This window comes from Phocoena phocoena, chromosome X (assembly GCF_963924675.1).
Source record: "Phocoena phocoena chromosome X, mPhoPho1.1, whole genome shotgun sequence".
NCBI classification, from domain to species: Eukaryota; Metazoa; Chordata; class Mammalia; order Artiodactyla; family Phocoenidae; genus Phocoena; species Phocoena phocoena.
In genome coordinates, this window is record NC_089240.1 from 109,861,007 (window position 1) to 109,877,870 (window position 16,864).

The 16,864-nt window shown below is 40.2% G+C and overlaps 1 protein-coding gene across 2 annotated transcripts in view; it reads left to right on the forward strand.

Moving 5' to 3' along the window:
- Window positions 1-8,807, forward strand: part of SLC25A14 (solute carrier family 25 member 14) — a 36,757-nt gene extending 27,950 nt beyond the window's left edge. For both annotated transcript variants that reach the window (XM_065900539.1, XM_065900538.1), the window contains exons 10-11: window positions 7,268-7,348; window positions 8,360-8,807. In XM_065900539.1, the coding sequence (XP_065756611.1) occupies window positions 7,268-7,348; window positions 8,360-8,401 (123 nt within the window). In that variant the 3' untranslated portion in view covers window positions 8,402-8,807. The remainder of the gene's footprint in view (window positions 1-7,267; window positions 7,349-8,359) is intronic.
- Window positions 8,808-16,864: the final 8,057 nt, after the last annotated feature.

Genomic DNA, 16,864 nt, shown 5'->3' on the forward strand with positions numbered 1-16,864 from the left:
TGTTCTCTACATCTGTGTCTCAATTTCTGCCCTGCAAACCGGTTCATCTGTACCATTTCTCTAGATTCCACATATATGCGTTAATATATGATATTTGTTTTTCTCTTTCTGACTTACTTGACTCTGTATGACCGTCTCTAGATCCATCCACGTCTCTACCAATTTCGTTCCTTTTTATGGCTGAGTAATATTCCATTGTATATATGTACCACATCTTCTTTATCCATTCATCTGTTGATGGGCATTTAGGTTGCTTCTATGACCTGGCTATTGTAAATAGTGCTGCAATGAACACTGGGGTGCATGTGTCTTTTTGAATTATGGTTTTCTCTGTGTATATGCCCAGGAGTGGGATTGCTGGGTCATATGGTAGTTCTAGTTTTAGATTTTAAAGGAACCACCATACTGTTCTCCATAGTGGCTGTATCAATTTACATTCCCACCAACAGTGCAAGGGGGTTTCCTTTTTTTTTGTTTGCGGTACGTGGGCCTCTCACTGTTGTGGCCTCTCCCGTTGCAGAGCACAGGCTCTGGACGCGAAGGCTCAGCGGCCATGGCTCATGGGCCCAGCTGCTCCGTGGCATGTGGGATCTTCCTGGACCGGGGCACGAACCCGTGTCCCCTGCATTGGCAGGCGGACTCTCAACCACTGTGCCACCAGGGAAGCCCGGAGGTTTCCTTTTGTCCACACCCTCTCCAGCATTTGTTGTTGGTAGATTTTCTGATGATGCCCATTCTAAATGGTGTGAGGTGATACCTCATTGTAGTTTTGATTTGCATTTCTCTAATAATTAGTGATGTTAGCAGCTTTTCATGTGCTTCTTGGAGATCTGTATGTCTTCTTTGGAAAAATGTCTGTTTAGGTCTTCTGCCCATTTTTGGATTGGGTTGTTTGTTGTTTTAATATTGAGCTGCATGAGCTGTTTATATATTTTGGAGATTAAGGCTTTGTCTGTTGATTTGTTTGCAAATATTTTCTCCCATTCTGAGGGTTGTCTTTTCATCTTGTTTGTAGTTTCCTTTGCTGTGCAAAAGCTTTGAAGTTTCATTAGGTCCCATTTGTTTATTTTTGTTTTTATTTCCATTACTCTAGGAGGTGGATCAAAACCGATCTTGCTGTGATTTATGTCAAAGAGTGTTCTTCCTATGTTTTCCTCTAAGAGTTTTATAGTGTCCGGTCTTACATTTAGCTCTTTAATCCATTTTGAGTTTATTTTTGTGTATGGTGTTAGGGAGTGTTCTAATTTCCTTCTCTTGCATATAGCTGTCCAGTTTTCCCGGCACCACTTATTGAAGAAACTGTCTTTTCTCCACTGTATATCCTTGCGTCCTTTGTCATAGATTAGTTGACCATAGGTGCATGGGTTTATCTCTGGGGTTTCTATCCTGTTCCATTGATCTGTCTTTCTGTTTTTGTGCTGGTACCATATTGTCTTGATTACTCTAGCTTTGTAGTATAGTCTAAAGTCAGGGAGTCTGATTCCTCCAGCTCCATGTTTTTCCCTCAAGACTGCTTTGGCTATTGGGGGTCTTTTGTGTCTCCATACAAGTTTTAAGATTTTTTGTTGTAGTTCTGTAAAAAATGCCATTGGTAATTTGATAGGGATTGCATTGAATCTGTAGATTGCTTTGGGTAGTATAGTCATTTTCACAATATTGATACTTCCAATCCAAGAACATGGTATATCTCTCCATCTGTTGGTATCATCTTTAATTTCTTTCACCAGTGTCTTATAGTTTTCTGCATAGAGGTTTTTGTCTCCTTAGGTAGGTTTATTCCTAGGTATTTTATAATTTTTGTTGCAGTGGTAAATGGGAATGTTTCCTTAATTTCTCTTTCAGATTTTTCATTAGTGCCTAGGAATGCAAGAGATTTCTGTGCATTCATTTTGTATCCTGCAACTTTACCAGATTCATTGATTAGCTCTAGTAGTTTTCTAGTGGCATCTTTAGGAGTCTGTATGTATAGTATCATGTCATCTGCAAGCAGTGACAGTTTTACTTCTTCTTTTCCAATCTGTATTCCTTTTATTTTTTCTTCTGATTGCCGTGGCTAGGATGTCCAAAACTGTGTTGAATAATAGTGGCGAGAGTGTACATCCCCGTCTTTTTCCTGATCTTAGAGGAAATGCTTTCAGTTTTTCACCATTGAGAATGATCTTTGCTGTGGGTTTGTCATATATGGCCTTTATTACGTTGAGGTAGTTTCCCTCTATGCCTACTTTCTGGAGAGTTTTTATCAAAAATGGGTGTTGAATTTTGTTAGAAGCTTTTTCTGCATCTATTGAGATGAACATATGGTTTTTATTTTTCAGTTTGTTAATATGGTGTATCACATTGATTGATTTCCATATATTGAAGAATCCTTGCATCCCTGGGATAAATCCCACTTGATCATGGTGTATGATCCTTTTAATGTGCTGTGGATTCTGTTTGCTAGTATTTTGTTGAGGATATTTGCATCTGTATTCATGAGTGATATTGGCCTATAACTTTCTTTTTTTTTGTAGCATTTTTGTCTAGTTTTGGTATCAGGGTGATGGTGGCCTCATAGGATGAGTTTGGGAGTGTTCCTGAAATTTTTTGGAAGAGTTTGAGAAGGATGGGTGTTAGCTCTTCTCTAAATGTTTGATAGAATTCGCCTGTGAAGCCATCGGGTCCTGGACTTTTCTTTGTTGGTTGATTTTCAATCAGTTTCAATTTCATTACTTGTGATTGGTCTGTTCATATTTTCTGTTTCTTCCTGGTTCAGTCTTGGAAGGTGATATCTTTCTAAGAATTTGTCCATTTCTTCCAGGTTGTCCATTTTATTGGCATAGAGTTGCTTGTAGTAGTCTCTTATGATGCTTTGTATTTCTGCGGTGTCTGTTGTAACTTCTCCTTTTTCATTTCTAATTCTACTGATTTGAGTCCTCTCCCTTTTTCTTGATGAGTCTGGCTAAAGGTTTATCAATTTTGTTTAGCATCTCAAATAACCAGCTTTTAGTTTTATTGATCTTTACTATTGTTTCCTTCATTTCTTTTTAATTTATTTCTGGTCTGATCTTTATGATTTCTTTCCTTCTGCTAACTTAAGGGGTTTTTTGTTCTTCTGTCTCTAATTGCTTTAGGTGTAAGTTTAGGTTGTTTATTTGAGATTTTTCTTGTTTCCTGAGGTAGGATTGTATTGCTATAAACTTCCCTGTTAGAACTGCTTTTGCTGCATCCTGTAAGTTTTGGGTCATCGTGTTATCCTTGTCATTTGTTTCTAGGTATTTTTTAATTTCCTCTTTGATTTCTTCAGTGATCTCTTGGTTATTTAGTAGCATATTGTTTAGCCTCCATGTGTTTGTGTTTTTTACATTTTTTCCCCTGTAATTGATTTCTAATCTCATAGCTTTGTGGTCGGAAAAGATGCTTGATATGATTTCTATTTTCTTAAATTTACCAAGGCTTGATTTGTGACCCAGGATGTGATCTATCCTTCAGAATGTTCCATGTGCAGTTGAGAAGAGAGTGTAATCTGCTGTTTTTGGATGGAATGTCCTGTAAATATCAATTAAATTTATCTGGTATGTTGTGTCATTTAAAGCTTGTGTTTCCTTATTAATTTTCTGTCTGGATGATCTGTCCATTGGTGTAAGTGAGGTGTTAAAGTCCCCCACTATGATTGTGTTACTGTTGATTTCCTCTTTTATAGCTGTTAGCAGTTGCCTTGTGTATTGCAGTGCTCCTATGTTGGGTGCATAGATATTTATAATTGTTATATCTTCTTCTTGGATTGATCCGTTGATCATTATGTAGTGTCCTTCCTTGTCTCTTGTAACATTCTTTATTTTAAAGTCTATTTTATCTGATATGAGTATTGCTACTCCAGCTTTCTTTTGATTTCCATTTGCATGGAATATCTTTTTCCATCCACTCACTTTCAGTCTGTATTTGTCCCTAGGTCTGAAGTGGGTCTCTTGTAGACAGTATATATATGGGTCTTGTTTTTGTATCCATTCAGCTAGCCTGTGTCTTTAGGTTGGAGAATTTAATCCATTCACGTTTAAGGTAATTATCGATATGTATGTTCCTATTACCATTTTCTTAATTGTTATTGGTTTCTTTTTTTTAACATCTTTATTGGAGTAAAATTGCTTTACAATGGTGTTAGTTTGCTTTGTAACAAAATGAATTAGCTATACATATACATATATCCCCGTATCTCCTCCCTCTTGCGTCTCCCTCCCACCCTCACTATCCCACCCCTCTAGGTGCTCACAAAGCACCGAGCTAATCTCCCTGTGCTATATGGGTTCTTTTTTGTAGTTCCTTTTCTTCTATTGTGTTTCCCACTTAGAGAAGTTCCTTTCGCTTTTGTTGTAGAGCTGGTTTGGTGATGCTGAATCTCTTAGCTTTTGCTTGTCTGTAAAGCCTTTGATTTCTCCATCAAATCTGAATGAGATCCTTGTCAGGTAGAGTAATCTTCATTATAGTTTCTTCCCTTTCATCACTTTAAATACACCATGCCACTCCCTTCTGGCTTGTAGAGCTTCTGCTGAGAAATCAGCTGTTAACCTTATGGGAGTTCCCTTGTATGTTATTTGTCATTTTTCCCTTGTTGCTTTCAGTAAGTTTTGTTTGTCTTTAATTTTTGTCAATTTGATTATTATGTGTCTCGGCATGTTTCTCCTTGGGTTTACCCTGCCTGGGACTCTCTGCGCTTCCTGGACTTGAGTGGCTATTTCCTTTCCCATGTTAGGGAATTTTTTGACTATAATCTCTTCAAGTATTTTCTCGGATCCTTTCTCTCTCTCTTCTCCTTCTGGGACCCCTATAATGCAAATGTTGTTGTGTTTAATGTTGTCTCAGAGGTCTCTTAGGCTGTCTTCATTTCTTTTCATTCTTTTTCTTTATTCTGGTCCACAGCAGTGAATTCCATCATTTCTGTCTTCTAGGTCACTTATCCATTCTTCTGCCTCAGTTATTCTGCTATTGATTCCTTCTAGTGTATTTTTCATTTCAGTTATTGTATTGTTCATCTCTCTTTGTTTGTTCTTTAATTCTTCTAGGTGTTTGTTCTTTAATTCTTCTAGGTGTTTGTTAAACATTTCTTGCATCTTCTCGATCTTTGCCTCCATTCTTTTTCCGAGGTCCTGGATCATCTTCACTATCATTCTGAATTCTTTTTCTGGAAGGTTGCCTATCTCCACTTCTTTTAGTTGTTTTTCTGGGGTTTTGTCTTATTCCTTCATCTGGTACAAAGTCCTCTGCCTTTTCATTTTGTCTATCTTTCTGTGAATGTGGTTTTCCTTCCATAGGCTGCAGAATTGTAGTTCTTCTTGCTTCTGCTGTCTTCCCTCTGGCGGATGAGGCTATCTAAGAGGCTTGTGCAAGCTTCCTGATGGGAAGGACTGGTGGTGGGTAGAGCTGGCTGTTCCTCTGGTGGGCAGAGCTCAGTAAAACTTTAATCCACTTGTCTACTGATGGGTGGGGCTGGGTTCTCTCCCTGTTGGTTGTTTGACCTGAGTCGACCCAGCACTGGAGCCTACCCGGCTCTTTGGTTGGGCTAATGGTGGACTCTGGGAGGGCTCACGCCAAGGAGTGCTTCCCAGAAGTTCTGCTGCCAGTGTCCTTGTCCCCACGGTGAGCCACAGCCACTCCCCGCCTCTGCAGGAGACCCTCCAACAGTAGCAGGTAGGTCTGGTTCAGTCTCCTATGGGGTCACTGCTCCTTCCCCTGGACCCTGATGCGCACACTGCTTTGTGTGTGCCCTCCAAGAGTGGAGTCTCTATGATTCCCCCAGTCCTGTCGAAGTCCTGCAGTCAAATCCCGCTAGGCTTCAAAGTCTGATTCTCTAGGAATTCCTTCTCCCATTGCTGGATCCCCAGGTTGGGAACTGACGTGGAGCTCAGAACCTTCACTCCAATGGGTGGACTTATGTGATATAAGTGTTCTCCAGTTTGCGAGTTACCCAACCAGCAGTTATGGGATTTGATTTTATTGTGATTGCACCCCTCCTACCATCTCATTGCGGCTTCTCCTTTGTCTTTGGGGTGTCTTTTTTAGTGAGTTCCAGTGTCTCCTGTCTATGATTGTTCAGCAGTTAGTTGTGATTCTGGTGCTTTCGCAAGAGGGAGTGAGCGCATGTCCTTCTATTCTGCCATCTTGAACCAATCTCTGTGTCATTTAATTCTAATAACCACTCAGTTGGCGTATGTAGGACCTACAGTGTATAAAACAGAAAACTTAAAGCATTTTACACTATTCCTCGTCTAATCCTCTGGTCATTCACATGAGGTCATCCATGGCATTACATACACAGAATTTACAGTGATGAAACAGATTCAGAGAAGGACAGTGACTTGCCCAACTCCTCTTCCCCTACTCTGCTTTAGTTGTCTTATTAGTACTTATTATTTGTGAATATAATATATATCAATTTATGTATTCGTTTGTCAGCTCCACTAGAGTATGCACTCCATGAGGGCAGGGAATGTATGTTATCTGTGGCTGTGTAACAAATTACTCCAAAACTCAGTGCCTTAATACAACGTGCATTTATTATGTCACAGTTTCTGTGGGTTAGGAATTCAGAGGCAGCTTAGCTGAATGATTTCAGCTTAGGCTCTCTCATGAGGTAATAGTTCAGATGTCAGCTAGGGTTGAAATCATCTGAAGGCTTGACTGGGGCTGGGACATCTGCTTCAAGGATCACTCATGTAGTTGTCAGCAGGAAGGCTTTGTTCCTCTCTGGCTGTTGGCTGGAGGGCTTAGTCTCTCACCACATGGGCTTCTCTTCATGACATGGCAGCTGGCTTCCTCCAGAGTAAACGATCAAAGACAGAACAAGGCAAAACCTTATAATATACAAAACGTCTTTTATAGCATAGCATTGGCAGTGACGTACATTCACTACTGCCATACTCTATTGGTGACACAGACCAATCCTGATATGTTGTGGGAGGGACTACACAAGGGTGTGAATAACTGGAGTTGGCTTTCATCGGGGGCCATCTTGGAGGCTGGCTAACACAGACACTTTCTCTCTTGTTTACTATTATTACTATTATCCCAACATGGAGAAGAGTACTTTGCATATTGTAGGTCCTTAGTAAATATTTGTTGAATGAGTGGGTGGGTGGATTTAGAACACAAAATGTATGTCTTTAGAAAAAGGACCATTCATGGATCCTAAGTTGTTGGGGAGGGGCATGGAAGATGAGTACTAAAATAAAAATAATTGTCAGATGTAAAGTGTAAGGAGAATTCACTCATTTTTTTTATTATATCTTTCCGTCAGATGTGGAAACATGAGGGCTTTTTTGCACTCTATAAAGGATTTTGGCCAAACTGGCTTCGACTTGGACCCTGGAACATCATTGTATCCTTTTGGAACATGAGAATGGAAGTACGTGCTTCAAGCTCCCAGGTAATTCTAGGCTATAGGAAGGAAAATTTGATTATTGAAGCCTTTAGGCAAGTGAGAATCTACTCAAGCATTCTAATGGTGACCACTGCGGGTGGAACTAAGTACAGAAATGGCTTTCAGTTGGAGTCTAATACAAACTAAAGGGATTAGAAAAGAAATGCCAAAGTTTCTTTTCCTCTTTAAAACAAACAACAACAACAAACACAGCCAAATCTGGAAGGGGCTAGGAAGTTTTGGGAAACCCTGCTAGGAGGTGTCCACAGGAAGGTCCATGCTGAGGTAATCCATATTTCCTACCCCTAAGTGTATGACTAAAATAGCTGGGGAAATAATAAGACAGAAAACACTCATAGAGCAAAAGAATCCAGAGCGAAGCAGGGCTCTTTCCTCATGGATGACCCTCCTTCCTTTAGCTGTGTTTGAGTGCCTCCTATGGGAAGAGCCATGAGTTGGATAGTGTGTGTGGTGGTGTTTGTACAGTGGTGAGCACTTCAGGGTTGAAAAGTAATCCTTGCCCTTGTGGAGTCTATAGGTTAATGGAGATAGTATCTCCCTCCCTCCTTGGGATTCCTCTGATCGCCTAATGTCTGTAACAGTTACTCTAGCACTGAATTATATGTCATTGATGTTCTTGGATATTTGTGTGTGTGTGTGTGTGTGTGTGTGTGTGTGTGTGTGTGTGTGTGTGTGTGTATGTATGGCCTGTTTGCCCCTGAAGAATATAAATATGTTAGAATTTTAATATGTTTATATTGCTAAATGCCAGCAATCAAAATTGGCACTTGGTGGGCACTCAACACATGCTTGATTTGCTAGATATTGTTTTAAAAAAGACTTTTAAGCAAATGCAACTTAGAATAGCACAGACTAAGTACCTCAATTTAAGAGAATGCAATGCACAATTTTAGAACCGGGTTTGACTTTCAGTATCATCCCAGTGATCTTCCATGACTTACTCTTCAGTTTTTTATTACATATGAGCAGCTCAAGAGGCTTCAAATCTAAGGACTGAATATATGTGAGTCAAGCCCTGCCAACCTTTCTACTCTTCTTTTCCCTTTTTCTGTGTTCTAATGTATTTTGACAAAGTTGTAAGTGTTTACTGAATCATTGGTCTCCCAAGGCCCTCCTGATGGAAGAACGATAGGATGGTTCAAAATTGCTCATGTGTTTGTGTTGCCATGTGAACTTTTCCCTGAGAGGGAGTATTAACACTGAGACTCTGGCCCCAGATTGGTATCTTCTGTGAAGATGGATACTGATAGACACTCAAAATGACCTTCTCTTCAAATGTGGGTTAAATGTAGTTTGTTAGCCCCAGACTTGGGCTAGAGCAGAAGGCATAGGCCAGGGCAGTTACTGCTATTTATGTTACAGACCTCGGTTCTCATTAAAGTATTTATTGGCAGAATAACTTTGGCTTTGTCTTCATTTACTGTTTTCTCATTTGCCAAATCTTTATATTATATTCTCCAGAAAGCAATAAAGAGAAGGTGACTATGAAGTTGAGTCTGGACTCCCAAAGCACATTTATGGGAATGGACTAAGTACATTGTGCTTTCCCATTGCCATTCATTGTCATAAGGCCACTTGTAAACATCAGACAAGTGGTTCTATCCTAAAGAATGCATAAACAAACAAGGGGCTCATTTGGAAGTTTCCACAGATAAAATGCTTAAAGGCTTAAAAAGAGGCTTAAAATAGAACCCTGTGTGCAGGGTTCTAATTGTCTTACAGGCAAAAAGTTCTGGCTACTTTCTTGTACCAGAACAGTGCCTACCACATTGTAGGCACTCAAATATTTGTGAGATGAATACTTTAGTTCTTCATCTTTATCCATTCATTCATTTGTTCAACAAACATTTATTGTTATCTATTATGTCTTAGATGCTGGGGATGTAAAAATAAATTAAAACATAGTCTCTGATTTCAAGGTCACATTATAGTAGGAGAAACAGACATGTAAGTAGGTACTAAGTACAGTACAGTAGGTACTAAGTACTGTCTGAGAGATGAACTAAGTGCTGTAGAAGCACAGAGGAGGAAACAATTACCTAGGGGATTGGCCAAAGGCTTCATAGTGGAGGTGACAGTTGTGCTAAAAAGCAGATGTTACCAGGTAGATAAGGCAGGGAAGGACATTCCAGGCAGGGGAATGGGGGAAATTTCAGCATGGCTGAAATAAAGGGTTATGGTTTTCAAATACCACCTGAGGCAGAATCACCTGGAGATCTTGTGAAAATGTAGATTCTTGCACCCTGTCACCTGAGATCCTAACCTTATTTGGGGCAAAAGCATTTGCTTTTGTCATAGGCACTTGACAGAGGGTGATCCTTAGATTACACTTTGTGAAGCACTTGTAAAGAAATATGGGCTAGGGACTTCCCTGGTGGTCCAGTAGCTAAGGCTCCGCACTCCCAATGCAGGGGGTCTGGGTTCGATCCCTGGTCGGGGAACTAGATCCCGCATGCATGCCACAACTAAGAAGTCCATATGCCACAACTAAGAGCCCACATGCTGCAACTAAGACCCGGTGCAGGGCTTCCCTGGTGGCGCAGTGGTTAAGAATCCGCCCGCCAATGCAGGGGACATGGGTTCGAGCCCTGGTTCAGGAAGATCCCATATGCCGCGGAGCAACTAAGCCTGTGCACCACAACTACCGAGCCCATGCGCCACAACTACTGAAGTCCACGCGCCTAGAGCCCGTGCTCTGCAACAAGAGAAACCACTACAGTGAGAAGCCTGCACACCACAACCAAGAGTAGCCCCACTCGCTGTAACTAGAGAAAGCCTGTGCGCAGCAACGAAGACCCAACGCAACCAAAAATAAATAAATAGATTAATTAAATAAAAAAAAAGACCTGGTGCAGCCTAAATAAATAAATAAATATTTTTAAAAAATAAGGTGATTTGAAAACAGAAAAGTAATGTTAATTAAAAAAAAAGAAATATGAGCTAGAATGAAAGGAAATTAGAATAGTGTGGCCAAAAGGGTCAAATTGTGAAGGGTCTCTATATATCCTAAGAAAGAGTTTGGCTTTTATCCTGGAGGGAGGGGCCAGGCAAAGGAAGTTTAAAATAGAGAATAATATAACCAGCTTTTATTTTTTAGGAAGATAATCCTTGTGTGGAGGGTAGCCTGGAAGGGAGCAACCTAAACAAGGTTAAGCCCCACTGAGCTTTACTCCCCTTTTTGTACAGGTAGACAAAATAGGGTACAGAAAAGCTAAGAAAATTTGTCCTAAGTCACATAGCCTGATTATGGCAGATTTGAGGCCAGCACATAGTTGTCAGATTCTGCCACCCCACAGTGTCTTCTTAATTGTCAATCTAAAGTACTACCTTTTCAAAATAAATTTTAATAGACTTAAGTTTTTAGAGAAGTTTTAGATTCATAGCAAAATTGTGTGGAAGATACAGAGATTTCCCGTGTACCTCCTACCCCCGCATACATGCAGCTTCCCCTTGATCAAAATTCCTCACCCAGGGTGATTCATTTGTTACGGTCAATGAACCTACATTGGCACATCATTATCAGTTCACATCCATCATTTATATTAGGGTTCACTCTCAGTGTTATACATCCTGTGGGTTTTGACAAATGTATAATGGCATGTATGCACCATTATAGTATCATACAGAATAGTTTCACTATCCTAAAAATCCTCTGTGCTCTGCCTATTCAGTCTTCCCTCTCCCCCAAACCCCCAGAATCCACTGATCATTTCACTGTCTCTATGGTTTTGCTTTTTCCAGAGTGTCATATAGTTGGAATCAAACAGTATGTAACCTTCTTAGGCTTATATGGGCTATACTATATATAAGTATATATCACTTAGTAATATATACTTAAGGTTCCTCCATGTCTTTTCATGGCTTTATAGCTCATTTTCTCTTTTTTCTTTCTGAATGTACCACAGTATATTTATCCATTCACCTACGGAAGGACGTCTTGGTTGCTTCCAAGTTTTGGCAGTTATGAATAAAGCTGTTATAAATATTCATTTGCAGGCGTTTATGTGGACACAAGTTTTCAGCTCATTTGGTTAAATACCAAGGAGTGCAATTGCTGGATTGTATGGTAAGCATATGTTTAGTTTTGTAAGAAACTGCTAAACTATCTTCCAAAGTGGCTTATAAAGGTTTTATGTGCCAGATACTGTTTTAAGTGTATTATGTTTATAAAACTGTTTACATCCTTTCAACGACCCTATGAGATAGGTACTATTCTTATTTTTCAGGTGAGGAACTGAGGCACAGAAAGGTAAAAACTTCATTCCTAGGAAATGGCAGAGCCAGGATTCTAACCCAGGCCATCTGGGTCATGAGCCCATGCTTATAATCACCGTGCTAGAGGTGTACTGACTTAGCCTTGTCCAGGGTCACTTAAAGTTTATGGCAGGTAAGCAGTAAAAAATACTGATTTCATTAGTTCCCCTGTCTTTATAGCACCCTGGGAGAAAGAAGGTCAATGGTCGTTGTGGTTGATCACTCTTTGACACTTAACTGTAAGACTAGATTTAAATTACTTTCCTGGAGACCTGTGACTGCAAATATATCATTTTCTTCTTATTCTCCACTTTCTACTGCTTCCTTATGTTTCCTTTGTTGGCTTTTCTTCTCCATGAGCTCCTTCCTCACTAGCCCCCTCTTCCTCCCCAGTCTAAGTGAGCATACCATACACACAGGAGTTTGTTCTTGTTGTATGTAATGCTATTTATTGAAGAATAGATGTCACTGATTTCTTTTTTTTTAAAGTCTTTATTGAATTTGTTACAATATTGCTTCTGTTTTATGTTTTGGTTTTTGGCCCCGAGGCGTGTGGGATCTTAGCTCCCTGACCCACACCCCCTGCATTGGAAGGTGAAGTCTTAACCACTGGACTGCCAGGGAAGTCCCAGATCTCACTAATTTCAAATTGAGTAATTTGAACATGGGACTAGACTTCTCACCCTCTTTCCTCCCGTGCAAAGAAGTCTGCTGTTAGGCTTATAAATTTATGGGAGGAATGATTAAACTTCTAAGAACCTGATTATAAATACTTCTTTTCTATTCACTAAAACATATCCCTTAAGGGATAATATTTTTGATCTTCATATCTTCTCAGTTAGCATGGCCACTCACATTAATCTTAATTCCTGAGGTTTCAGTAAAGGATATCTCTTCTCTCTATCCAGTGTCTCAGATCAGCATCAGAATTCAGTTGTATTAGGGGCTGTGCCTAACTCATTATAAACACTCTTCATGCATCCTTGGCTCTCCCGTTTATTTAGCAAATAAGAAAAACAATTTAACACATCATTGCATAAGATTACTAAGGGACCTGGTAATCTTAAAGTGGTAGTTGGAATTTTGGATCATGAGCCCGTTTTCCACATTTGAAATAACCTCACAGCCATTCAGCTCTAATTTCTTGGTTCAGTTTTCTTACTTTTTAAACCACCTCTGAGATGACAGAGATGACTGAGATGACATCAGTTTGCTCTTCCATAGGATGTGCTTTAGTATTTGTCGGATGGCTCAGTGGGCAAATCCGCAAAACTATTATGAGTGGTAAAAGCACAATGAACAGTTTTGTAAGACAGCATGGCATTTTACTGGGCCAATGACTGTTATCTCAGCATGTTCATCATCTTTTTAGTGCCATAATGTCAACTCAGTTGAGATAGAACTGGAACCAATATGGATTTATTATATTAAATGGGAAAGATAATTCAATCATGGAACTATTGGGTAACATCCACCAAATGAAAAGAAACCTAAAAAATTAGAGAACCCCCCAGCCCCCAGGTTCTTGGTCTGATTTTAGTCCCTCTGGAGCTTTGGAGCAAATGAATTCTGCCCGCGCCATTGTGTAGAAGGCATTTTGAAAGAAACAGGAGCTGCTTTGTGCATTAAAACAGACTCTGAGACCCTTAGCAGCTGCATTAGTTGTTTCTAGGACTCCTCATGAGAGGGCTCTTTGAGCTCAGTGGCTGCTTATGGTCCCAACAGCTTGTAAATCCAGTGAACATATGGCTGGCTAGTAGCATGTTAAGCTCTCCCACACTTCACCCTGCCACAGTGGATCCATTAGGTGGAGCACATATTTCCTGGTCAGCAAGGCTGCGAGACCATGGCTTCGAGGCTTCATCTGCATCAAGACCTGGCTCCTGGCTCCATGTGATCATATTTTCATATTCTCGTGCCTATTTAGCATTTTATGGTATTGCACAAAGCCACTATCAGAAGATTTTAAGAGTGAAAACACACTGAAATTGGTATCTGTATATCACACGATGCTGTATCAATGATGCAGTTGTCCTGTGAGGGGTGTTGTTAGACTGCTGTGTCCCGTTAGTCCAGAATTCTGGATTTGCAGATTAACTCTAGCAGTAGGGCATAGCAACAGGTTCCTTTTGTTAAAAAAAAAACTGGTCAGCCCCCTTGGTATGGTTTATGCTTTCAGGAAGCCATGCACTTTTATTTCTTTGAGATATTCATATCACTGTGGTCTGCTCGTTTATGGCTCACTTGTGACTTCTCATAGCAAATATCCTAGGGAAACATTACCTTTCAAGAAAGGCCAGCAAAAGTATGAATCAAAATTCTTATAAGTGTTTAATGCTCCTTGACCTAGTAATACTACTTTGGAGAATTTTATCTTAGGGGATTAAACAGACATGTCAAAGATTTATATACAAGGGTATTTACAGTGGTATTATAACAGTGAGAAATTGGAAATAACATAAACGTACAACTATAGAAAAATGGTTAAAATATTATATACTCATGTTGAAAAACATGCAACCCTTAGAACTCATGTTTTTGAAGAAAGCTTAATGACATAGGAAAATAGCACAATACAATATTAAGTGAAGAAAACAGATGAAGGAAAATAACAGTGATCATCTCTGGGTGGTATAATTATGGGTAACTTTATGATTTTCTGTATATTCAAAAACTTCTAAAATGAAAAAAGTTGCTTTTATAATCAGAAAAAAACATAATGAACATCATGTATACATCAATATATAGCTCTAAAAGAAATCCAGGAAAGCTGGAGTAGTTTTAGCACCTAGCCCTCAGTAAATGCTTGTGGGGTAGGTAGATGGATGGACAGATGAATGAATGAATGCCAGCTGACACTTGTAGGTACCATCATTGAGTTTATATGATTGCAAGAAATAACAAATGAAGATTTATTAATTAAAAGGAGAAGATTCCAGACCCGTCAGCCATTTGAAGGATGACATGGAAGGTACTGAAGGAGTCACAAAATAAGTGAGTGGCTGATGGCAGCAAGGGGTTGGGTCTGGCCTTGGGCCCATTGCTGTTCTCATTGCCCAGCTGTCAACACCATGTTTCCTCTTGTTCTGTGTGTCCTTGAAGTATCTCTTGAGCCTGCTGTTTTCACTGGTCTCTGTTTAGTTTGGCCAGTGACTGAGCAAGTGAGTCACAAGTTCATTTCCCATGTGAACCAGTAAACACTTCACCATATAGGAAGAAGATATCCCAAGGCTAACTCTGACTGGCCAACTCTCAGAGATGGGCTTTTTGGTCATGTGGACAAGCAGGAGAGTGTTGGTGGATCAGGGCAACCTGCCTCTAACATTTGTGAAACCACTCAAAATGACCCTGTCCAGAGGGCTGTGTGTACTGTTCATGAGGGTAGCCCTCTGAAATGGAGGTATGCTGTACATAACATTAGCTAGCCAAGGAATTAGTATAAAACTTAGTCATGTCACAATGTTTTTTAACGGATTCACAATAAGCTTTTCATGGAAATTATAGATGGGACCAATTGATCTACATTCTGTCTTACAAGGCCTTAATATCTTTTTGGCTATTTTGATCAAATTGCTGAACAGGATCTGGCTTCTCTGCAAGTCCATCAGGAGACAACATTTGATGTGTGAATGAAATCTAAATGTCTCCACTCCAGTGCCTTCCCTTATCTGTACAGGAGCCTGCGTCAAAGAAAGCCATTAGACTCTTTAGCATAGCATTCTGTATCTCTGCTCTTGGTGGCTTATTAAACACAGTGTTCTTAATTGTGGTTACTCTTAAACCCAAGAATATGGTAACAGTGCCTTGTTTATATCTGCTCTGTCTTGATCCTGCTAAAGTATTAGATTTATGTTTGTCTTTTCCAGCCTGAGTCACCTCTCATCACTCATTTTTCCTAATGTCTGCAGATGTGACGGATTCCCTTAAATTGATCAGCTGAATGTTTTATTCTTTAGGTTTTTTAAGGAAGAGGAAGAGAACATTTTCTGAGTACTAACAATGTGCTGTGGTGTACTAGGCATTTTCATATGCATTGTCTGAATTAATCGTCACTATAGCCAAATAAGGTAGGCATTATCATCCCAATTTTACAAATGAGGAAACTGTGGCCTTGAGAATTTGAATGACTGAATCATAATTTGAACACTGCTCTGTTGGACTTCAAAGCCTGTGATTTTCCCACTGCGCACACTGACTCCCAGGAATAGCAGGGTTTTTTAGACTGAACCTCATAACACAACAATCAGCTGGCCTCCCCTCAGCTCCTGCCTTTCTCCTGTAACTAGCTTCCATTCCACTTTGCTTGTGTTACCTTGGGAAGATCAGTCCTTTGCAGCAAGGCCAGGAAATTAAGCTTTGAACCACCAGTAAGGAGGGCATTGATTTGAGCCTGCTTTCAATTTTGTCCCCAGACCCAGTTACTATTTGTGTTTGTGTTTGGTACCAAATCCCAGACAAATCAATTCATACTGTTTTGGTTTCTTCTGCCCTTTTTTGTTGTCCACTCAGCAGCTTTCTAGGGAGATAATCTAGTTGAGGGCCTTAAGAGACAAACTCTCTAGGAATGTACTGTGGAGACCAGGAGGTTGTGGAAAGGGTTACGGGAAAGCTCAGGAAGGCTGAGTGTGGTTCCTGGGTTTCTTCCCCACTCTATTCTTGTAGTTTCTGCTGCCAGGGTTGCCCAGGGGGAGCCTGAGTATAATTCCCAGTTGCCAACAGTCATTTTCTGTACCTGCAAGAAAGCAGGATAAGGCTGGTCTCCTGGGCCATTTTGGAGACATCCTCTTATGCAACTGAGTTTCTTAGGAAAATGCAAATTTGGGAGTAAATGGAAGAAGGTCAATCTCTGAGGAGCAAAGTGGGTCCAGTGTGGAGGGCTTGGCAGTGCCTTTTTTGGTACCTACCCCTCTTTTCCCTTTCTTTCCTTTCAATGTCTCAGAATCTGTGGTTTGGCATCGTCATCAGCAAGTAGCTACAAGTGACATAAGAGGCCAACTGAGGGGAAGGGGCACCACAGAGTTAGGAAGGTGGTGGGTTGGAGGGGTAACAGCAGAAATAATCACAAGACAGGTGATTCGCCAAAGAAACACTGTTTTGAACACCGTGAAGTGTGGAAAAAGACAAGCTTTAGTATCTAATTCAGGTTCCTACATTCATACAACCTCACTACATAAAATGTCTGATTTACATCAGGGAGGG